At 43.4% G+C, this 25,892-nt stretch overlaps 1 protein-coding gene across 6 annotated transcripts; it reads left to right on the top strand.

Moving 5' to 3' along the window:
- Window positions 1–7,228: 7,228 nt before the first annotated feature.
- Window positions 7,229–24,701, top strand: LOC121859466 (keratin, type II cytoskeletal I-like). Of its 6 annotated transcripts, none has more exons than XM_042356292.1 (7): window positions 7,229–7,333; window positions 11,329–11,902; window positions 15,038–15,178; window positions 15,590–15,674; window positions 17,664–17,732; window positions 21,953–22,336; window positions 23,606–23,716. In XM_042356292.1, exons 2-6 carry the CDS (start codon window positions 11,796–11,798, stop codon window positions 22,295–22,297), a joined length of 747 nt encoding a protein of 248 aa, XP_042212226.1. In that variant the 5' UTR covers window positions 7,229–7,333; window positions 11,329–11,795; the 3' UTR covers window positions 22,298–22,336; window positions 23,606–23,716. The 6 variants fall into 6 exon arrangements, with proteins under 6 accessions (XP_042212226.1, XP_042212227.1, XP_042212224.1 ...); XM_042356293.1 differs by having other exon boundaries at window positions 15,590–15,671; XM_042356290.1 differs by lacking the exon at window positions 21,953–22,336 and having other exon boundaries at window positions 23,606–24,701.
- Window positions 24,702–25,892: the final 1,191 nt, after the last annotated feature.

Genomic DNA, 25,892 nt, shown 5'->3' on the forward strand with positions numbered 1-25,892 from the left:
AGATATAAGAACAGCACCATCCCATCTATTGATAAAATAAGAAACAACTCCTAATTTATGTATTGTACAACCCTGTAAATGTATTCAACGCATATCATTATGTCTAAATCAACTCTATTAATAAACCGTTTATTATTATTATTATTATTATTATTATTATTATTATTATTATTATTATTATTATTATTACACACACACACGACGTTAATGCTCTACTCTAAAGGTGAAAGTTGAGTGAGATCGGCAGTGAGTGTGGGTGTGAGTGGGAGGGAGTGTGGGGTGAGAGTGTGGGTGAGAGTGGAGAGAGTGGGTAAAAGAGTGGGTGAGTGTATGGGTGAGTGTGAGTGAGGGAGTGGAGAAAGTGTGGGTTGAGAGAATGGGTAAGAGTGTGGGAGAGAGAGAGTGGAGGGTGTGGGTGAGAGTGGATGAGAGTGTGGGTGAGAGTGGATGAGTTTGTGGGAGAACTGTGAATGAGGGGTGACAGTAATGCTACCTAATATATTTCTACACCGTTGTCACACCTGTTGCACCTCTATACACCTGTTTTCTTCATTAATTAAATTACAGTCTACGCGGAAGGTTAAGGCACACCGTGGAAAAAAAAATCATGGTAAGGCAATAAAAAAATGAAAATAACACTCACCCACCCCTCTTAGTATTTTGTTGTGTTTCCCTTCCTCTTCAGCACCTCTTTCAGTCGTTGTGGAACACTGTCTGCAAGGTTTTGCAGGTGCTGTGGGGGTGAAATTGGCCCACAGTTGCTTAATTGCTGTGGTGAGCTTGGGGACGGACGAGGTGTCGAGGTCACGTAGGCGACGTTTCATGAGCCCCCAAAGGTTCTCAATAGGGTTGATATCGGGGGAATTGCCAGGCCAGTCCTTAAAATATGAAACCTGGCAATCATCCAACCACTGAGTAACCGACTTGGCTGTGTGGCAGGGAGCACCGTCTTGCATGAACACGTCGGTGCATGTTTTCTCAAACACATCAGGCAGAACGTCACAGAGAAGCTCGAGGTACACACCCTGGTTAACTTTAATGTTTTTTTCAAGCACAACCAACTCACCAACACCGTAATAAGTAAAACAACCCCATCCCATCACTGAATCAGGATGCTTGACCGTCTTGACGGTGTACCTGGGGTCGAGCGGGTCAGAGTCTGGCCGGCGATACACCCTATCGTGACCACAACCACTCACTGTAATCGTAGCTTCATCACTCCACAGGACGTTCCTCCACTCCTGAAGGGACCAGACACTGTACTTCTTCGCAAAAGTGATCCTCTTCTCCTTCTGGGCAGCAGTCAGCAGGGGCTTACGGCGTGGTCGGTAGGCGCGATAACCGAGATCGTCATGAAGAAGCTGCTGCACCGACCTTAAGGAGACGTGACCAAGGAGTCCGGGGTTAGCTTGCTTTAATTCCCGGGCCGTGAGCTTAGGATTAGCATTAACTTGCCTAGCAATCACCTTCCTGGTTCTAGGAGACGTAAGCCGTGGTCGCCCAGACCTGGGTTTAGGGGTAGGCAACTCTTCCTGGCTGTTTACTTCAAACTCCGAGATGAATCGGTACACTGACCGGCGGCACACACAGGTGAATTCAACTATTTCAGTAACTTTATGATTAGCCTTGTATAAACCAATCACCTGTGCAATATCCTCACGCTTATTAACTTTCCTGGACACCTTAAAGACCCAAAAATCACAGGATAAAGCACTGTAACTCAGGCGTAAAATCACGGCACGTGGCGCTCACATGGGTACAAAAACCTCCACCCACGCAACCTAAACAAAGACTGAGTGGTTGTTGCTATGTGACAACTGTCGCCTAAGGGTTCCAGATGCCGTTAGAATTGTGACTAAATATTTCTGATCAAAATTTATCCCTATCTTGAGGGTAAAACGATTTGTGCTAAAAGTGAAGACACAACCCAGGAATACATGACAGACTACAAGACATATAGACTACAGGACACACAGACTACAGGACACGCAGACTACAGGACACACAAACTACAAGACATATAGACTACAGGACACACAGACTACAGGACACGCAGACTACAGGACACACAGACTACAAGACATATAGACTACAGGACACACAGACTACAGGACACGCAGACTACAGGACACACAGACTACAAGACACAATAGAGCCACAGGACACACAGCTACAACTACAGGACACACAGACTACAGACACAGATTACAGGACACAGAGACTACAGACACACAGACTACAAGACACACAGACTACAAGAACCACAGACTACAGGACACACAGCTACAAACTACAGGACACACAGATTACAGGACACACAGATTACAGGACACAGAGACTACAGGACACACAGACTACAAGACACACAGACTACAAGACACACAGACTACAGGACACAGAGACTACAGAACACACAGACAACAGAACACACAGACTACAAGACACACAGACTACAGGACACACAGCTACAAACTACAGGGCACACAGACTACAGGACACAGAGACTACAGAACACACAGACTACAGGACACATGTAGCCCTTTGTTTTCATAGTCATAGAATCAGTGTACAGTTATGGACAAAACTCCCTGGACACATTTGATCAATACCTGAGGACGACTGTGTTATGAACATCGATTTCCTCTCATGATTTTTATCTCTGTCTTCTGATATGTTTTGTGACGTGATATATGATGAAGCCTACCGTTCACCAGCTATATATATATATACCAACCACATATATGACTCACAAGTATGATATAATATATAATGAAATATAACCGTTCACTAGAAGTATATTGCCAAGTGTTCAGAATTTCGAACACAACTGTACAATTACAAATGGCACATCATCATTATCCTGTAAAAATTATGAAACGGACGAACATTTATGAATTACACACAGTGACATTATTACAGCAACTGGCCATCTGACAGTGTTGAACTAATGTGTTTAGTGAGAGAGAGAGTTTCCGAAGGGATTTTGCATCTTTGAAGTAAAACGTCTACCATCTCGCTTCCCCCTTCCCAAGCATCATCATCAGTACTCTCCCTTTTCGGCGGCCAGATGAGTGTCGTTACCTGGCCTGATGGAAGAGATATGAGAGGTAGAATAGTAGGAGGCCGGATAGATTGGCTTCCTTTGGATAGTGGGTAGGGAGAGATGCTGAGTGATAGATCGTGTGGTGGTTGTGGTAGGTGGTGGTGTGTGATGTGGTAGGTGGTGGTGTGTAATGTGGTAGTGTGTGATGTGTAGTGTGTGTGGTGTGGTAGTGGTGTGTGGGTGGTTGTGTAGGTGGTGGTGTGATGTGGTAGGTGTGTGATGTGGTAGGTGGTGGTGTGTGATGTAGGTGGTGGTGGTTGTGGTAGGTGGTGGTGTGTGGGGTTGTGGAGGTGGTGGTTGTGTGAGGTGGGTAGGTGGTGGTGTGTGTGTGGTTGTGGTGGTGTGTGGTGGTTGTGGTAGGTGGTGTGTGTGATGTGGTAGTGTGTGGTGGTGTGTGGTGGTAGGTGGTGGTGTGTGATGTGGTAGTGTGTGGTGGTGTGTGTGTGTGTGTGTGTGTGGGTGGTGGTGGTTGTGGTGTGTGATGTGGTGTGGTGGTGTGTGGTGGTTGTGGTAGGTGGTGGTGTGTGATGGTAGTGTGTGTGGTGTGGTAGGTGGTGGTGTGTGGTGGTTGTGGTAGGTGGTGTGTGTGATGTGGTAGGTGGTGTGTGATGTGGTAGGTGGTGTGTGGTGTGGGTGGTGGTGTGTTGTGGTAGGTGTGTGTGGTAGGTGGTGTGATGTGTAGTGTGTGGTGGTGTGGTAGGTGGTGGTGTGTATGTGGTAGTGGTGGGGTGTGTGGTAGGTGGTGTGATGTGGTAGTATGTGGTGGTGTGGTAGGTGGTGGTGTGTGGTGTGGTGGTGTGTGATGTAGGTGGTGTGATGTGGTGTGTGTGTGTGGTAGGTGGTGTGTGGTGGTTGTGCTAGGTGGTGGTGTGTGATGGTAGGTGTGTAATGTGGTGTGTGGTGGTGTGGTAGGTGTGTGATGTGTGGTGGTGTGGTGGGTGGTGGTGTGATGTGTAGGTGGTGGTGTGTGATGTGTGGTGGTGTGGTAGGTGGTGGTGTGTGTGGTTATGGTAGGTGGTGTGTGGTGATGTGGTGTGTGGTGTGTGTGATGTGGTGTGGGTAGGTGGTGGTGTGTGGTGTGTGATGATGTGGTGTGTGTTAATATATGGTGGTGTGTGGTAGTATGTGGTGGGTGTGTGGTGTTGGTGGTGCTGTGTGGCGGTGATGTAGTAGGTGGTGGTGGTGATGGTGGTGTGTGGTGGTATGGTGGTGTGTGATGTGGTATGTGGTGGTGTGTGTAGTGGTGTGGGCTGTGTGTGGTGGTGGTGTCTGGCGGTGGTGTGATCGTATAGTGATGAGGTATGTGGTGGTGGGATGTGGTGGCGGTGGTGGTGTGTGGTGGTGGTGGTGGTGTGTTGCATGATATGGTGTATGGTGATGTATGATGATGTGTGTATAGTGCTGTGTGGTGAGACAGATAATGAGGATGAAACGAAAGGAGAGAGAGAGAGAGAGAGAGAGAGAGAGAGAGAGAGAGAGAGAGGAGAGAGAGAGAGAGAGAGAGAGAGAGAGAGAGAGAGAGACTAGCAATACATGTAACCTACAATAGATCTCTCACTCGCTACTAGAATCATCTCACACGTCTCTCACTAATTAGAGAAATATTCACGACTTACCTTGATGAATGATCTGTCTCAAGCTGATTACAGTACACACACACACACACACACACACACACACACACACACACACTACATCATAACGCTGATATATACTGCTTCGTCAGACATCTTACAAGAGAAGGAGGAGCCCTTTCTAGTGAGAGGGATTGTGGTGGTGATGGTGACGATGGTGGTGGTGGTGATGGTGGTGGAGGTGATGAAGGTGGTGGTGATGGTGGTGGAGGTGATGAAGGTAGTGGTTTTGATGGTGGTAGTGGTGGTAACGATGGTGGTGGTGGTGATGGTGGAGGTGATGAAGGTAGTGGTGTTGATGGTGGTAGTGGTGGTAGTGGTGGTGACGATGGTGGTGGTGGTGGAGGTGATGAAGGTAGTGGTGATGGTGGTGGAGGTGATGAAGGTAGTGGTGACGATGGTGGTGGTGGTGGAGACTAATAGAGCCAACATGAACGCCGTGTTAACACAGATCCATTCCTCGTTAATCGCATCACACGCACACATACACACAGTGTGCGTGAATGGGAGAGACAGACAGACAGACAGACAGACAGACAGACAGACAGGAATTATGTGTAAACAGGTGTGTCCATTGTATCTCCTTTCCCCAGAATATGCTTATCAATATACTAAAATATATCATTAATTTATAAACAATAAAAAAAGTTCGTATTTACAGAGCTTCAGTTTCCACATGATTTATAGATAGGTTTGGTTTACACACACACACACACACACACACACACAGAGAACATACATCCCCTCACATAAGTGGTTTCACTCTGGTAAAACTGTACATAATTGCATCACCACATTCCTCACTGTACAGGGGGATGGTGAGCACAGATACATCCCATTCTTGACCCAAAAGGTTAATGGGGAAATTATATTATATAGCAGAGGGAAGACTCAGCCCTCACCCAGCCCTATAATCTACAAGTCCGGCACATAAAGGGGGTGGACAACCTGATTGCGGACTCCTTATCCCGAGTTCCAGTGGAAATGCAGCAGCTACTCTCCAGACGCACCAGGTGATCACCTCCTTCGCGCCCGCGCTATGGAGGTCTTTGGAGGGGGGGTGTGTTACGAACCACGCCACCAATTGTCATGATCTACCTACCCAGCACTACGAACCACGCCATCTATTGTCCTGATCTACCTTCCCAACACCACGAGCAACGCCATCTAGGGACGAAACCCGAGTATGACTACTCTTAGTTACCACTCCGGGGTTTCCCTTCTCCATATCCTGGTTGTTGCGTCACCTCCTCAAAGTCTTCCTGGTCAGCTCCAGTTCGATGAGAGGGCAATTTACTCTGGGAAGTGACCACAGGATCACCTATCCTGGAAACCTACGGCACAGTGACTACCTACCGTCTTCTACAATACTCAGCCTTACTCGTCAGCCATCTCAGCTCCGCACTTAAGTATTTGTTATCCTATATTGCCTCCCCGCGTCCACTTGCTTCAAAATTATTGTATGTTGTATAAATATGTATATACTGTTAATGTTTAGGTTAAGTATGGTTAAGGGTAAATTATAGAAAGCTGAATATTTTGTTAAGGAATTTATGGTACTTTATTATACACAACAAAAACTCGCATCCTTTGTCTACCCTTTTATAGTCCGATTGTCTTTGTTTTTTTATTGTTGTTGCCTGTTGGGATCTGGGTAGACTTTTAACTATATTCTAAATCCCCAACTCGTAACACCACCAATAACACTTATATGGAACAGATGATGTTATGCTGAGATCGTTAGTCTCATTAATAAACAAACCAAGAAATAATCATACAAATACAATTATTAGATACAAAACAGCCAGCTGGACATTAGTACATCACCGGAGCGAGTACACAAGTTTGGTGGCAACACAGGTTAGTGGTGAAGGTCTGTCTGGTCACTGCCCAAGTTGGTACGAGTCTGCCCGGGTCACCCCCACCCGTCGGCTTCTATACATCTTGGACAGAACAGGAGCTGCCCTGCCCACACCTAACCTAACCCAACCTAACCTAACCAAAGTAATCCTATGCTTACAAGATGTATAGTTCTGCAATATATATCGAGCATGAATTCACAGGTTACAGTACGCCAGGCAGCTGTGTTAGTGACCAGACACGTAGTGCAGCTGATCAGGTAATTGGTCGTTAAAGGTCATGAACGAGCACTTTTTCATGACGACTACACTGAATGATGATGATGATGATGATGATGATGATGTTGATAATAATAATAATAATAATAATAATAATAATAATAATAATAATAATAATAATAATAATAATAATAATAATAATAATAATAATAATAATAATAATAATAATAATTACCATGAATAATTTACAAGACGATAAGTCAACTTACAAAAAACAACTTCACCCTTAATCACCACCATCATTACAATAATCACTCCATTAACTCCTAATCAGCAACATGCTTTCCAGTAACACCCAGTCGTCACAGGTGTAGTAGATTCACAAGTGTCCGCCACAGGTATATATCTTCTTGTGAGAGCCGAGCCGAGACCCACATGTGTTCTGAGTGCAGTTTCCCATGTGTGGTGTTGTAGAAGAGGCGTGTAACGTGTGTGTTGACTCGCCTTCCTATACGTTGGTAAGTGAAATGATTTGTTGTAGGTGTGATTGTTGTTGATGGTTATATTGATGGATTGTTGTAGTTGTGGTTGTTGGTGTTGTTATATTGATGGAATGTTGTAGTTGTGGTTGTTGGTGTTGTTATATTGATGGATTGTTGTAGTTGTGGTTGTTGGTGTTGTTATATTGATGGATTGTTGTAGTTGTAGTGGTTGTTGGTGTTGTTATATTGATGGATTGTTGTAGTTGTAGTGGTTGTTGGTGTTGTTATATTGATGGATTGTTGTAGGTGTGATTGTTGTTGATGGTTACATTGATGGATTGTTGTAGTTGTGGTTGTTGGTGTTATATTGATGGATTGTTGTAGTTGTAGTGGTTGTTGGTGTTGTTATATTGATGGATTGTTGTAGTCGTGGTTGTTGGTGTTGTTATATTGATGGATTGTTGTAGTTGTGGTTGTTGGTGTTGTTATATTGATCGATTGTTGTGTTGTTGGTTGTTGGTGTTGTTATATTGATGGATTGTTGTAGTTGTAGTGGTTGTTGGTGTTGTTATATTGATGGATTGTTGTAGTTGTGGTTGTTGTTGTTATATTGATGGATTGTTGTAGTTGTGGTTGTTGGTGTTGTTATATTGATGGATTGTTGTAGTTGTAGTGGTTGTTGGTGTTGTCATATTGATGGATTGTTGTAGTTGTGGTTGTTGGTGTTGTTATATTGATGGATTGTTGTAGTTGTGGTTGTTGGTGTTGTTACATTGATGGATTGTTGTAGTTGTAGTGGTTGTTGGTGTTGTTATATTGATGGTTTGTTATAGTTGTGGTTGTTGTTGATGGGTGAATTTTTATTAATGGTTGGAATTGTGGTTGTTGCTTCGGTTATATTGATGAAATGTTGTGGTTGTTGCAGTAGTTTTATTGGTGGATTGTTATAGTTGTGGTTGTTGTAAAAGGGTGATTTTTGATGAATGGTTGAAGTTGTGGTTGTAGATGTGGATAAAGTGATGTAAAGATGAAGTGTTGTAATTATAGTCGTTGTTGTTGTTGTTGGGGTGATTATCGAAGTTGTGATTGATACGTGTTATTATTTAAGCATAGGGTAACTATCTATCTATCTATCTCACTTTCTTTTTTTCTCTTTCCCTGTCTCTCGTTTTCTCTCTTTCTCTCCCCTTTCTCTCTTTCTTTTCTTCTCTTTTTCTTTCGCTCACTTTCTTTCTCTCTCGCTAAGTTTAATGACTGTTGAAACCTGGCGGATTATAGTGAAGTTTCCGTAACCATGACAACATCTGGTCAACGCCTCACTAGATACAAGCTTCGAGTGGTACAGCGACTGAGGGTTCATAATAGTGGGCTTAACGCTGTACTTGTGGAAGGTACAGCCACAAACACTGTACTTGTGGAAGGTACAGCCACAAACACTGTACTTGTGGAAGATACAGCCACAAACTCTGTACTTGTGGAAGATACAGCCAAAAACACTGTACTTGTGGAAGATACAGCCACAAACACTGTACTTGTGGAAGATACAGCCACAAACACTGTACTTGTGGAAGATACAGCCAAAAACACTGTACTTGTGGAAGATACAGCCAAAAACACTGTACTTGTGGAAGATACAGCCAAAAACACTGTACTTGTGGAAGATACAGCCACAAACACTGTACTTGTGGAAGATACAGCCAAAAACACTGTACTTGTGGAAGATACAGCCACAAACACTGTACTTGTGGAAGATACAGCCACAAACACTGTACTTGTGGAAGATACAGGCACAAACACTGTACTTGTGGAAGATACAGCCACAAACACTGTACTTGTGGAAGATACAGGCACAGACGCTGTACTTGTGGAAGATACAGGCACAAACACTGTACTTGTGGAAGATACAGCCACAAACACTGTACTTGTGGAAGATACAGCCACAAACACTGTACTTGTGGAAGATACAGGCACAAACACTGTACTTGTGGAAGATACAGGCACAAACACTGTACTTGTGGAAGATACAGGCACAAACACTGTACTTGTGGAAGATACAGCCACAAACACTGTACTTGTGGAAGATACAGGCACAAACACTGTACTTGTGGAACAGCCACAAACACTGTGCTTGTGGAAGATACAGCCACAAACACTGTACTTGTGGAAGATACAGGCACAAACACTGTACTTGTGGAAGATACAGCCACAAACACTGTATTTGTGGAAGATACAGCCACAAACACTGTACTTGTGGAAGGTACAGACACAAACACTGTACTTGTGGAAGATACAGGCACAAACACTGTACTTGTGGAAGATACAGGCACAAACACTGTACTTGTGAAAGATACATTTATATATATACTTAATGTTGAGCTAAAGTTTTCCGCTATGTATTCAGCCAACTTGGGAAGATGGTTCTTTCTTAGACTGTACTTTTAATTAACGCCAGGCTAAATTGTTATATTATTATTATTATTATTATTATTATTATTATTATTATTATTATTATTACTAATTATTATTATCATTACTAATTATTATTATTATTATTTTTATTATTATTATAATTATAGTTTTTCTTACATTCCACGTCAGCACCTCGTGACTCACAGGTGTGCATCGCGTGTTCCTTGTACAGTTTTGGTTACGAGGAGGTGCTGTAATTTTATTCGTTAGCAGAGATAAAAATAGGTGAATTGGGAAATAAATTGTGACATACCTGTATATTAAATAATTATTATATTATATGTGCTGGTCCATAAAATCAAGAATTAAAGTTCAATAATTCCAATACTGAACAAACATTATGAAACGACAAAACTGACATAATAGCCGACATCTTCCCCTGTATAGTACTGTCAAAGTTAGGGGAGTCAGACCAAACTAGAGTGTGTTCAATCCTAGTTTGTAAATGACGCCTAGAACCGAGTATAAAAAGGCAGCTGATTGGCTGACAGGAAAACAGGCCAGGAAACATTCAAAGGTGATCTCTGTGTGATAAGTGTACAGTATGTGGCTGAACCTAACCTAACCATCATGTTTATGGTCTCTTTATGATAGTTTTTATCACTCGTGCGTTTCACAAACTATAATCACTCCTTCACCAAGTGCAGAAATGATCAGAAATTAACATAGGAAAGTTATTATCCCTTAAGATATTAAAATATAAGTTAGGGACAGTGTGGATACAGCACACTGTATACTAAGCCTTTGGTACACAAGGAGGCAGCATGGCCGGTACTGCTCTCACAGCCTTCACCTCCCCAGGTTGTAAACTTAGGTACCCATTTACAGCTGGGTGAACTGGGAGCGCTCAGGGATGAACCACCGACCCCTGGAACAGGGTGCGAGTGCTGTATCCACTGGACCACCACGCTCCCTAATATATAATAAGATAGAATAAATACTAAAGAACTATGGTAACCCTGAGAGTGTCCGTCTGCCAGCCAATCAGCTGCCTTGTTACAAATTGACCCTAGGCCTTAGTTGCAAGGTTCGAGGGAACAGACTATAGTGTTATAAGTAGTACAACGGTAGAATTAATACAGTACTCACCTCTTGTCCTCAGGGTCGCTGGTTCGATCCCGGGACACTGCCAGTCCATCCAGCTGTAAATACGTATATGACTTTAGATATGGAGAATTGAAGGTGGTCCAGCGCAGTGTCGGCTTCAAGTACAGTCCCCTTCACTAGTGCGTTTACAGGGGCTCATCAGGTTTTGTGCAGTGTGGCAACCCTGTGTTTGTTTACATTCGACAGAAGGAAACTCACAATAGTAAACATACTATGGATTAAAAGTAAAACAATGCTAAAACAAACATCTTAATGATAATGATTTGTGGAATGTTTATAATGAAGTAATCTCAATGTAATGATATATGGAATGTTTATAATGACGAGCCTCTGTAAATGCACAAGTGAAAGGGACTGTACACAATCACTTTCAGATGACAACAGCATTAACATCAGCTAACTTTATGTCATTGATTATAGCTTAAATGTGATATTCAACCTTACTTCTTTTGCAGGGAAATTAAAACAAGCGAACTGGCAACTAAAACTAAAAGAAAACAACCAGGCAGCTAAAACAAACAGCCAGACAGCTAAACAAACGACCAAGAAGCTAAAACATGGAACCAGGCAGCTAAGACATGGAACAAGACTGCTCAACAATCAACCAGACAGCCAAAACAAGGAACCAAAACTGCTAAACAAGCGACTAGATTGGCCAAAAAGCTAAAAACAATTGTCTAAAGAGTTGAAGCTAACACAAGCAATCAAGAGAATAAACAAACAAAACCAAGAGACCAAAATGCTAAATCAAGCTAAAACAAATCAAAACAAGTGACCAAGAAACTAACATTAATGACCATAAGCGAAACAAAGAGACCAGTAAGGTAAAACAAACCAAAACAAAGAAAACAAAGTTAAAACAAGCTAAAACAAGTAACCAGGGAGCTAAAACAAGATAAAAGTGGATGAAACCAAACAGCTAATGCGAATAACCAAACAGCTAAATCAAGGAACCAAACAGCTAAATCAAGGAACCAAACAGCTAAATCAAGTAACCAAACAGCTAAATGAAGTAACCAAGATGACCAGGTAAACTAACTCTTATCTCTCTTTCGCCGCCAAGTAAACTCTCTCTCTCTCTCTCTCTCTCGATCATATAAAATATCTCTCATCTCTCTCACTGCCAGGTAAACCATCTCTTATCTCCCCCCTCTCTCTATTTATTGTCTTTCTTCTGTATTATCCCTAGTCTCTCTCTCTCTCTCTATATATATATATATATATATATATATATATATATATATAGAGGGAAAGAAAACGCAGTTTCCCAGCGCCGTGTAATTACATCTTCAGGGGTGAGTATCTGTACTCACCCCTGAAGTAATACACACGCGCGCACCTACAGTGATTTATTGCATATATATATATATATATATATATATATATATATATATATATATATATATATATATATATATATATATATATATATATATATATATATATATATATATATATATATATACACTGGGATCAGCAGTGACATAAGCAAGTTTGCGGATGACACCAAAATAGGGCGGCAGATTAATTCAGGGCAGGATGCAAATGCATACAGGAGGATCTAAATAAACTGCAGAGGTGGTCTGAAAAATGGCAAATGAAATTCAACACCAGCAAATGCAGCGTACTTAATATTGGAAGAACAAATACTGTCAATGTATACAGTACAGCCTTAACAACATCAACCTAGAGAAGTCGACTTGTGAGAGACCTAGGGGTACTTGTAAGCCCGGACCTACGGCCTAGAAAACAGTGCGTTAATGTTCGAAATAAGGCAAACAGAGTATTGGGTTTTATATCTAGAAGTGTAAGTAATAAGAGTGCAGAGGTCTTATTGCAACTATATCTTGCGCTAGTCAGGCCGCACCTCGATTATGCGGTTCAGTTCTGGTGCCCCTATTATAGAATGGATATCAATTCACTAGAGTCGGTGCAGCGAAGAATGACGAAAATAATTCCGGGACTTAGAAACCTTCCATATCAAGATAGGTTAAAGAAACTAAACTTGCATTCCCTAGAAAGACGAAGAGTGCGGGGAGATATGATAGAAGTATTTAAGTGGGTGAAAGGAATCAATAAAGGGGATATAGATAAAGTTCTTATAATATCCGAGCAGGATAGGACTCGTAGCAACGGATTTAAGTTGGATAAGTTTAGGTTTAGGAGGGAGATAGGAAGGAACTGGTTCACAAATAGGGTGGTGGACGAGTGGAACAAGCTTAGCAACTTTGTAGTAAGTGCGGGAACGCTAGAAAGTTTCAAAAGGAGGCTGGATACATCCATGGATGATAGAGAGTGGTAGTAACTCTCGACAGGAGCTGCCATGCACAGGCCAACCGGCCTATTGCAGACTCCTTATTTTCTTATGTTCTTGTGTTAAGTAAATCACTGTGGGTGCGCGTGATCCAGGTATATGCTGATAACCACAAGGAAAGAAGAAAACACGAAGTTCCCAAGCGCTTTCGTGTAATTCACATTTTCAGGGGTGAGTGCAGACTAAGGAGAAGTACAAAACAAGGTGTATATATACAGAGGAGGGTGAGACCAGGTCCACAATGGTCAGGTATTAGGTAATGACCCTACTAATCTTCAAAAAGCAACGCAGCAGTCGGTAGTCAGGTCAGAGGGTAAGCTGATCCAACCTTCTCACCTGGTTACAAATCTTCTTAATTACGAAATTATCCAGTTTGTACAAGCCATTACTCAAATTCAAGTTGACGGATTCGGTATGTTTAATGAGACTAGATTCTATAATATTCCTACTGTCAATTGAATTACAAGGTAATATTGAGGAGGCATTATCCCAGTCAATGCAATGCTTGTTATCCCTCAAATGAACAAACAGAGCATTGGATTCCTTGGCCTGTCCGAACGCTATATTTATGTTGTTTAAGTCTAGTCATAAGATCTTTACCTGTCTGGTCTAAGTAAAACATATTACATTCCTTGCAAGGAACCTTGTAAATGCAGCCACCTGTATTGTTGGGGGAGGTTGTTGATTATATGTAGAAGTCCGCGTGCTTTATGGGCTAATGAAATATATATGGAACCTCGTGTTTCGAAGCCGGATTTGGTAAAACGTTACTCTGATCACCTAAGAGGCATGGGTATTCCCCAATTGGAGGTTCACGGCACCATAAGTTCGATGAACAGGCTTTGTGTGAAATATAACAAAGTCTAACAATGTTTTTAGTGTCCTGGTGGTCTACAGGTAGCGTTCCCCGGTCACACACATAAGATCGTGGGCTCGAGTCCTGGCGGGGTGAGGTTGTTGATTATATGTAGAAGTCCGTGCGCTTTATAGGCTAATGAAATATATATATATATATATATATATATATATATATATATATATATATATATATATATATATATATATATATATATATATATATATATATATATATTTTTTTTTTTTTTTCATGAGATCCACAAAGAAAACGTGGATAAGAAAAATCTTGATTAAATTACACAGGGAAAAGGGAAACAAGGGGAACAGCACATGTACAGTATCACAACAGTATCTGAAAGCAGTGCACTGTTCGTTCATGTTAGGAACAATAATCATCCCATAGATTGGGAAAACAGCTTAGAAGTGTACAAATCATCATGTGTCAGAGAAAGACTTCTGGTTGAAGCTAGTTTGATTAGGGAATTGAATTCTATAAACCTTAGTGATGGTCAGTACAAAACTGATATGTTACACAAATTTATTTGTCAGTGGCCCAAGGTTAAAAATGCTTTGAAAGCATTGAAGTTAGATGTAGTCTAGATGATTAGTGGGTCCCATATATTTTTGACCTGACTTAACTTACTAGTCACGTCACCCTTTCTCTTAAGCTCCTTTGCGTGTGTGGTGGTGTTGGTATTCGGATTAGTGGATGTCATGTTTATGACCTGACCTCGTGCTTAGTAAGGTCACCCTGTGTACTTAAGCCTCTCTCGGTCCATGTGTGTGTGACTGTGTGTCCATTGTCCGTCTGTCTGTGGTCTTATAATCTCCACACAGACACACGACCTTAACAGACACACTAACTTAAGTGTATTCATGACCCTAACAGACACACTAACTTAAGTGTATTCACGACCTTAACAGACACACTAACTAATGTGTATTCATGACCTAAACAGACACTTTAACTAGTCTGTGTTCTCCCCTGACAGACACACCATCACAGGGCCAGCAGTCATTGGCACTCTTAGCCTCATGAGTGTGTGTATCTTGGTGTTGACACTGAGTAACCAGGGGCTAAAGGTCGCTCTCTCACAGACCAACACAGACTACCAGGAGGAACTGAAGAGGAGGTAAGGAAGAGGAGGACGGGTGGCAGGGGAAGGAGGAGGAGGAGGTGAGGGGTTGGTAGAGAGGAGGAAGGGAGAGGAAGAGGTGAGGAGAAGGATGAGGGGAGAAGGGGTTAGAATTTTGATGGCGAGGAGGAAGGAAGTCAGGAATAAGAAGGACAGAAGGAAGTGGAGGTGAGAGGATGAGAATAACAGTGAGAGACATAAAGAAGAGGAGGAGGAGGAGGCGAAGGAGAAGATGGAAGAAAGGAAGAAGAAAGAAGAATAGAATGAGGAGGAAGAGGAGAAATAACACTTAATTACCTGGTAAATTATTATTATTATCATTGGTAGTAGTAGTAGTATACATTAATAACAGTGTCATTAGCTGTGTCATAAGTGTCATACAACTAACACATGACACCCTCTCCCCAGAGATGAGGTCCTTGATGAGTGTCATAAGAAGTACAAGGAAGAAGTTGAGAATGTCATAGGTGATGCTGTTAACAAAGTGAAGGTGGTGAGTGTGTGCGCGCTCTCTCTCTCTCTCTCTCTCTCTCTGTTAAATAGGGATAACTTCTAAGTATTATATCTCCTGTGGTAACTTCTGACTGGCTGGCTATACACGATCATGGAGACAAGATCAGTTCGTCGGTTTTTTTTAACAGAGTCTATTTTGTTTAGAGTTTCCTAGTAAAACATAATTGGTTGAAGGTTGAGAACAACGGTTAACAGTAGAAATGACTTATGGAATTAAACTACAATGTCTTGAGGTACTATTTGCATGGTACTGAACACAAAAGTGGAAACGATAATGCACAGAACCTAACCTAACAGAACCTAACCTAACAGATCCTATCTAACCAAACCTACGTAACCTTACTTAACTTAACGCGGAAAGAACTTAACTTTGATATCGATACCAATAAAAGCAAAACTCCCTAGCAAGGAAACGCATATTTCTTCTTCACTGTCAGTTCTCTACCGCATTTTGAACACTTGCTCGTCTTGCCTACTAGTCTATGTTAACAGATGAACTATTGGAGACAGTCTTCATCCTCCACAAGCACAGAGAATATGTGAAACAATAATGAACAACCCGCACAGGACGCCATAACAACGTACTCAAATTCAAGATGGTGAGCTTGTCTTGTCTCTGACTTAAGAGTCGGGATAAAATCCAACTATATAATTCTCATCATTTATATATACATTACGTTTAAGAACCTATTGTGCCAAAAGACAAAAATAAGGAATTTGCGCACCCCATCGACTCACGAATCTCAAAACTGAAGCCTGTCGTTTACTTACAATTTACAGGAGACCGGATACAGAATTTATTAGTTTAACCGTGTACGTAAGCAAACCGCGTCACGGGAGATTTATCACAGGAATATTTACGGTAAATAATTAATTTCTTCGCGTGCACATGAAATTAGTGTCATATTATCAGTTTTCCGTCGCTTTTTACCCCGTAATTTCCCTCATCCTCCATACCCTACCCACTAAAGGTGATATATGATCATAGAAGGAAAAAAAAAAGAAAGAAAGTTGTATCGCTTTTATTTAATATCACCCCAAAAACAACAATTGAAAAAATATGAACGAATTATACCTTGAATTTATATCAACATTACTATTTAAAATCTACAATCACCTATAATGCTGCGTAAACATTATCAGGCGAGAGGAACGGAATGTGTACACCTGTTTCAGAGTAGAGCCGCCTGTTGAGCTGCTACCAATGTTAGCTGAAATAAACGTCTTAAAGTCAGGTATTTTGTGTAGGTTTTAAGTCTCTGGTCCCAGGTCTAATCGTCCCCATTGAAGAACGATATATACAGCAAAAAATATATAATTATCCCAGCCTCTACTGTCCACTGTCTGTTGGTCCGTGAAGACGAATGGTTACATATAAAGCCAAGCCTAACCTAATCTACCCTACCCTAACCAAGCCAAGCCAAGCCAAGTCAAGCCAAGCCAAACGAAACGAAACGAACCAGACCTAACCTAACAAAGTTTACATATAATTGGCTATCGTATGGTGATAAAAGACGTCTTAAATGAACTAGACCACCAAAGAAATACCATCCATTAAGTGGTGACAATAAAATAAAAAGGCCAATAAATTCTCGAAGCTTAGACAGTGATTATCTCAACTGAGCGTGACGTATATATATCATCCTCTCTCTCTCTCTCTCTCTCTCTCTCTCTCTCTCTCTCTCTCTCCCTGTCTCTCTCTCTCTCTCTGTTACTCTCTCTCTCTCTCTGTTACTCTCTCTCTCTCTGTTACTCTCTCTCTCTCTCTCTCTCTCTGTTTCTTATACACCCACTCACTCTCTCTCTGCCTCTTATACACTCTCTCTCTCTCTCTCTCTCTCTCTCTCTCTCTCTCTCTCTCATTTCTTCTGCTTAGTTTAATGACTGTAATAACTAATTGAAATTCCTTCACTAATTCTCAATTATCTCTCACTTTCTCTCATAATTTTTCTCATGTTTCTCACTACAGCTACAGCAGGAGTTAAGTGGCCAGAGGGAACTGACGAAGGGATTCAAATTGACCGCTGATGAGTTAGAGGTAAGACATATTGTTCCTCACCACTGTGCTCCTCACCACCATGTTCCTCACCACTGTGTTCCTCACCACTGTGTTCCTCACCACCGTGTTCCTCACCACCGTGTTCCTCACCACTGTGTTCCTCACCACCGTGTTCCTCACCACCGTGTTTGTTCCTGGTGTTCCTCACCACTGTGTGCTGTGCTCACCACCGTGTCACTATGTCCTCACCACTGTGTTCCTCACCACCGTGTGCACACACACTCACCACCCGTGTTCCTCACCACCGTGTTCCCACCGTGTTTCACCACTGTTCCTCACCACTGTCCTCACCACTCACCACCCTCACCACCTCACTCACCACCGTGTTCCTCACCACCGTGTTCACCACGTGTGTTCCTCACCACTGTGTTCCTCACCACTGTGTTCTCACCACCTCACCGTGTTCCTCACCACCGTGTTCCTCACCACTGTGTACCGTGTTCACTCACCACTGTGTGTGTTCCCACCACCACTCACCGTGTTCCTCACACCGTGTTCCTCACACTCACCACTGTCCTCACACCGTGCCACCCTGTGTTCCTCACCACCGTGTTCCTCACCACCGTGTTCCTCACCACCGTGTTCCCACCACTCACCCGTGTTCCTCACCACTGTGTTCCTCACCACCGTGTTCCTGTTCCTCACCACCGTGTTCCTCACCACCGTGTTCCCACTACCGTGTTCCTCACCACCGTGTTCCTCACCACTGTGCTCCTCACTACCGTGTTCTTCACCACTGTGTTCCTCACCACTGTGTTCCTCACCACCGTGTTCCTCATGTTCCTCACCACCGTGTGTTCCTCACCACCGTGTTCACCATCGTGTTCCCACCACTCCCCACCACCGTGTTCCTCCCACACGTGTTCCACTGTGTTCCCACCACCGTGTTCCTCACCACTCGTGTTCCTCACCACTGTTCCTCCACCACTGTGTTCCTCACCACCGTGTTCCTCACCACTGTGTTCCTCACCACCGTGTTCCTCACCACCGTGTTCCTCACCACCGTGTTCCTCACCACCGTGTTCCTCACCCACCCGTGTTCCTCACCACCGTGTTCCTCACCGTGTTCCTCACCGTGTTCCTCACCACCGTGTTCCTCACCACCGTGTTCCTCACCATCGTGTTCCTCACCACCGTTTTCCTCACCACCGTGTTCCTCACCACCGTGTTCCTCACCATCCTGATCTCACCCGTGTTCCTCACCACCGTGTTCCTCACCACTGTGTTCCTCACCACCGTGTTCCTCACCACTGTGTTCCTCACCACCGTGTTCCTCACCACCGTGTTCATGTGTCCTCACCACCGTGTTCCTCACCACCGTCCTCACCACCGTCTCACCACTGTGTTCCTCACCACCGTGTTCCTCACCACTGTGTTCCTCACCACCGTGTTCCTCACCACCGTGTTCCTCACCATCGTGTTCCTCACCACCGTGTTCCTCGTGTTCCTCACCATCGTGTTCCTCACCACTGTTTCCTCACCACCGTGTTCCCTCACCATCGTGTTCCTCACCACTGTTCCTCACCACCGTGTTCCTCACCACCGTGTTCCTCACCACCGTGTTTCACCACCGTGTTCACCACCGTGTTCCTCACCACTGTGTTCCTCACCACCGTGTTCCTCACCACTGTGTTCCCACCACCGTGTTCCTCACCACTGTGTTCCTCACCACCGTGTTCCTCACCACCGTGTTCCTCACCACTGTGCTCCTCACTACCGTGTTCTTCACCACTGTGTTCCTCACCATCGTGTTCCTCACCACCGTGTTCCTCACACTCCTCACCACTGTGTGTCACCACCATCGTGTTCCTCACCACCGTGTTCCTCACCACCGTGTTCCTCACCACTGTGTTCCTCACCACCGTGTTCCTCACCACTGTGTTCCTCACCACCGTGTTCCTCACCCATATATTTCTCACTATACAATTATATATCACTGTTGACTGACTCTCTTGTGTATATATATAGATATATAATTCCCTTATGTTTGTTGTTTAGTTCATATATCTATCTATCTATCTATCTATCTATCTATCTATCTATCTAACTATCTATCTATCTATCTATCTATCTATCTATCGACATCAGAGTGGGTAGTATCTTAGTCATCCTTCACTACATCAACGTGTCTTGAGATAATGTTAGTTACCTCTACAATAAAGTCCAAACTGTAATATATTATTTTCAACCTTCTGGAGTGTCCGGCATTCCACATCAAACAAACAGACGCAGAAAACAGATCAATATTATGTATACATGCGATGGATTAAAAGTAAAACAATGCTAAAACAAATATCTCAATGTAATGGTTTATGGAATGTTTATAATGAAGTAATCTCAATGTAATGATATATGGAATGTTTATAATGACGAGCCTCTGTAAACGCACTAGTGAAGGGGACTGTACATTACAATATCCCTCTACATAATTATTCCACCGTGTTCAACTCGACCGTAAATAACCGACTATGGTATATTCTTTACAAAGTTCATAATCAAAGATGTTTTTCGACGGAAGGAGAGATACGCGTCTTTTATTTTACCGAACAATAATTTCTATACCAAACTCTCTTACACTTGATGTTTGTTATGACTCGTGGGAGTATGTTAGTGTTATGTTATGCTTCTGTTGGCTAAGTCGATATAGGAGAGAGGTCTAGGTATCGTTGAGGAGGAGGAGGACATGAGAGAGGAGAAGGAGGAGGAGGAGGAGGAGGAGTAGTTGAGTTTGAGAGAGGAGCAGGAAGACTTGAGAAGAGAGGAGGAGGAGGAGGAGGAGGAGGAGGAAGAAGAGTAGGACGAATTGAGAGAGGAGGAGCAGGAAAACTTCAAAGAGGAGGAAGACTTGAGAGAGAAAGAGGAGAAGAAGTACTTGAAAAAGGAGGAGGAAAACTTGATTGAGAGAGAGGTAATAGTCCCCAGGTTATTTCAACTCATAAACAAACACCCTAACTCTACTTGGGGGAAGGGGGGGGTTTGGGTTGGGTTGGGTTGGGTTAGGTTAGGTTAGGTTAATTTAAGTCAGATTACGTTAGGTTAGGTTAGGTTAGCGTGCTTAATGATCAGGTGAAGTAAGTTGGAGTGCCTAAAATTATGGTGATCCCTGGCCATTCAAGGAGTCATGTTGGGTCAGGGATAGGCTGGTTGAGGTCAGGGACAGGCTGGGTGGGGTGAGAGACAGGCTGGGTGGGGTGAGAGACAGGCTGGCTGGGGTGAGGGACAGGCTGGGTGGGGTGAGGGACAGGCTGGATGGGGTGAGGACGGAGCTGGATGGGGTGTGAGGGACAGGCTGGCTGAAGGTGAGGACAGGCTGAAAGCTGGGGGTGAGGGGACAGGCTGGCTGGGGTGAGGACGGAAGCGATGAGGGACAGGCTGAGACAGGGTGATGCAGCTGGTGGGGTGGGACCAATTTAATATGTGGGGTGAGGGACAGGCTGGAATGTGGGGTGAGGGGACAGGCTACAGCTGGCTGGGGGTGAGGCAGGCTGGGGGTGAGACAGGCTGGGTGGGTTGGGGACAGGCTGGGTGGGTTGGGACAGGCTGGGTGGGGTGAGGACAACAGGGTTCAGAGACAGAAATGGGAAGGGCAGGAACTGAGTGAGGGGGTAGGGCAAGACTATGAGGTGTGATGGGGGTGGAGCAAGACTGAGGTGGGGATGGGAGTAGGGGCAAGACAGAAGGTGGGGGGAGAGGCCAAGGGCAAGACTGAGGTGAGGGGGAGGGGGGTAGGGCAAGACTGAGATGAGGGAGAGGGGGGTAGGGCCAGACTGAGGTGAGGAGGAAGAGGGGGTTAGGCCAGCTTGAGGTGAGGGTGAGGGGGGTAGTGCCAGACTGAAGTGAGGGGGAGCGGGTATAAATGCAACACGTAAAGTTATCACCACGAACTTTAACCTCCCATTTTTAATATTTTTTTTTCTGTCTTGTTATTAACTCGTTCAGGTTCAAACATTAATTCCCTGAAGGATTATACGAAAAAAAAATTGTGAGAAATAATCGGTCATCAACTGCTGTAAATGAACAACTGCTTGGCGTGCCTGTCTGGGTGCAATGAGACGACCTCACCTAGCCAGAGCGGGCCGAGGGTGTTGCTGGAGAATTTGACTGTAGCAAACATCATCAGTTCAGACAGGAGAGACGTTCATAGAGCTGACTCATGCACCTACTGTAAATAAAGTCTCTTGCCCCTCCCTCCACCACAGGAGCAGAAGAAGATACTGGCATCTGTCGAGAGGAAGAACAAAGAGCTTCACCGATATCTGGACGACGCCTCACGCACTCTCATCGAGCTTAGATCAACAAAATCTACCCTCATGCACCAGCTGAAACTCATACAGGATAAACAGTATAAATCTGAGACAACCAAGGATAAGGTAGAATACGGGGCAGCAGAAGCTAAGGAACTGGCAAATAACGCCCACAGGGAAGCGGCACAAGCAAGAGAACACGTGGCTAAACTACAGATCAACTTTATTAATGCCCTGAATGAGGCGAGTGCACTAAGAGCCGAAATAGCCAGAGTTGCTGCTGCTGGAAAGAAAGCTTAAAGTATAACCTGAGGCAGCTGAGACACTCACAGCTTAAAGGTCATTAAACTCTCAAACTCTATATCTTTCTCTTGACTTCTTTAACACGTAGTTATGCTTAACTTTAATCTAATCTAATCTAATCTAATTTAATCTAATCTAATCTAACCTAAGAAACTTAACATAGAGAAAACTTAGCGTAGAAAAAACAGAAAATCTTAAGACCAAACAATCTTCAAACTTAACACAAACAATCAACAAACTTAACACAAACAATCAACAAACTTAACACAAACAAACAACAAACTTAACATAAACAATCAACACACTTAACACAAACAATCAATAAACTTAACATAAACAATCAACAAACTTAACACAAACAAACAACAAACTTAACACAAACAATCAACAAACTTAACACAAACAATCAACAAACTTAACACAAACAATCAACAAACTTAACACAAACAATCAACAAACTTAACACAAACACTCAACAAACTTAACACAAACACTCAACAAACTTAACACAAACAATCAACAAACTTAACACAAACAAACAACAAACTTAACACAAACAATCAACAAACTTAACACAAACAAACAACAAACTTAACACAAACAATCAACAAACTTAACACAAACAAACAACAAACTTAACACAAACAAACAACAAACTTAACACAAACAATCAACAAACTTAACACAAACAATCAACAAACTTAACACAAACAAACAACAAACTTAACACAAACAAACAACAAACTTAACACAAACAATCAATAAACTTAACACAAACAATCAACAAACTTAACACAAACAATCAACAAACTTAACACAAACAAACAACAAACTTAACACAAACAATCAACAAACTTAACACAAACAAACAACAAACTTAACACAAACAATCAACAAACTTAACACAAACACTCAACAAACTTAACACAAACAATCAACAAACTTACTAATATAGTTCAGGAAAGACGGGAGGTAGAGAACAGAATTTCCTCTCGTTCTCTCAGTCAGCCAGCCAATCAGTTCATTAGTTAGTTAGTCAGTCAGTCAATTAGTCAGCTAGTCAGTTAATTAGTCAGTCAGTCAGCCAGTGAGTCAGTCAATCAATTAGTCAGCTAGTCAGTTAGTCAATTAGTGAGCCAGTCAGTTAGTCAGCCAGTCAGTCATTCAGCCAGCCAGTCAGTCAGCCAGTGAGTAAGTCAGTCAATCAGCTAGTCAGTTAATCAGTCAGTCAGTCAGTCAGTTAGTTAATAAAACAACCAATCAGTAAAGACATTCATAGAGCTGACTAACATCTAATTCCCTCAGGCCAAGCGGAAGAAAACCGAAGTTCTCAAGCTGGAGAATAAAGGCTTGGAACAGCGCTTCGAAGTAGCCCTGAAACGCATCAAGGCACTGGATACTTCAGAAGCCAAACTCAAAGCCCAGATAAAGGAAGTGTCTAAACAAGAGATACTGGATATAGAAGACACCAAAGACGCCAAAAGAGTTCGATATATAGCCAAGGATATGAAGAGACGAGCTCAAAAAGAGGCCAATAGAATCAACGAAGAGACGGCGAAAGTAGAGTTAGATATGATCAAAGCGCAAAACGAGGTGGCTCAGTTACGAGTTGAATTTGCTAAATTAGTTGGTGGTGTTCGTGATGGTGGTGTTGGTGGGGGTGGTGTTGGAGGTGGTGTTGGTGGGGGTGGTGTACTTCCAGGAGTATAGAGTAGAAGCACAGTATAAACAGATATCCATAGCTCTCTCTCTCTCTCTCTCTCTCTCTCTCTCTCTCTCTTTTATTTTATTGCATTACCACCTGTTTTTATTGCCTCGTGTGCTGTTCACCATCTTTATTTTGGTCTTTTTTTCCGTCTCGTTTTTATTTACACTAGAAATTGTGAAAAAGGTAGGTTACAGTTTAATTAAATATATTTATTTAACTATATACTGCATCTATTAGTCATAAGATAAATATTATAAATAAACTTGTCGTGTGTGTCTTTATTATAAGTTTAAATAACAAACTTAGGGGAGTAAAATCTAAAAAAGTTTTCCCTTACAAGTGAAACGTTAATCAAGGTCATACTCTGGTGTTTTTGTTTACCAGCTGTTGTCTCAGGAGGATAACTTGATGTAATTTAAGTGTTATTGCTCTGACTATTATTTCTGTAAGAGATGTAACCTGAATAAGCTTAATTTTATTTTGTTTTTGTATTATAGCAAAAAAAAATCCATAGAAATAGATATATATAACATTGAACCTATGCAGATATAATTAGGCAAGCTTTCCTGGATTCGAACTCTCGTATCTGAGAACACAACTCCCTGGTTTTAAAAACTAGACTAAACAATAATTACAAACTGTAAATATATTCTGTCCAATAGGTTTAATGATTTAATTAAAGACTTAAATGTTCGTTTATTGTTATTATACCGTATGTACTTTACGCCTCTTTATTCTTACTAAAGATATTGTGAATAGATTTAATTTCATGGCCTGGTGTTAAAACATATTACTAACCTAATTAAAAATAACTTAATCTAACCTAACCTAATCTAACTTAACCAAACCTATTCTAATTGAATGTAACGCAACCTAACCTAACCCAGTATAACGTAACGTAACGTCTGATAAAGACATTGACACATCAGCAGAAGGAGGGACCAGCAGGAAGGAGGTGGAGGACCAGCAGGAAGGAAGGTGGAGACCAGCAGGAGGAGGGGGAGGAAGGAGGTGGAGGGACCAGCAGGAAGGAGGTGGGACCAGCAGGAGGGGTGGGGGACCAGCAGGAAGGAGGTGGAGGACCAGCAGGAAGAGGTGGAGGACCAGCAGGAAGGAGTGGAGGACCAGCAGGAAGGTGGGAGGACCAGCAGGAAGGGGGAGGTGGAGGACCAGCAGGGAAGAAGGTGGAGGACCAGCAGGAAGGGGTGGAGGACCAGCAGGAAGGGGAGGTGGGAGGACCAGCAGGAAGAGGTGGAGGACCAGCAGGAAGGAGGTGGGAGGACCAGCAGGAAGGAGTGGAGGACCAGCAGGAGGTGGAGGACCAGCAGGAGAGGGGTGGAGGACCAGCAGGGAGGAGGTGGAGGACCAGCAGGAGGGGTGGAGGACCAGCAGGAGGGAGGTGGAGGACCAGCAGGAAGGGTGGGAGGACCAGCAGGAGAGGTGGGGGACCAGCAGGAGAGGGGTGGAGGACCAGCAGGAAGGAGGTGGAGGACCAGCAGGAAGAAGGTGGAGGACCAGCAGGAGGGGTGGGGACCAGCAGGAGAGGGGTGGAGGACCAGCAGGAAGAGGTGGAGGACCAGCAGGAGGGAGGTGGGGGACCAGGGGAGGGGTGGAGGACCAGCAGGAAGGAGGTGGAGGACCGCAGGAGGTGGAGGACAGGAGGAGGTGGAGGACCAGCAGGAGGGTGGAGGACCAGCAGGAGGAGGTGGGGGACCAGCAGGAGAGGGGTGGAGGACAGGAGAAGGTGGAGGACCAGCAGGAGGGAGGTGGGGACCAGGAGAGGTGGAGGACCAGCAGGGAGGCAGTGGGAGACCAGCAGGAGGAGGGTGGAGGACCAGCAGGAAGGAGGTGGAGGACCAGCAGGAAGGAGTGGAGGACCAGCAG

This window comes from Homarus americanus, unplaced genomic scaffold, assembly GCF_018991925.1.
Source record: "Homarus americanus isolate GMGI-L3 unplaced genomic scaffold, GMGI_Hamer_2.0 scaffold7626, whole genome shotgun sequence".
Classification (NCBI taxonomy): domain Eukaryota; kingdom Metazoa; phylum Arthropoda; class Malacostraca; order Decapoda; family Nephropidae; genus Homarus; species Homarus americanus.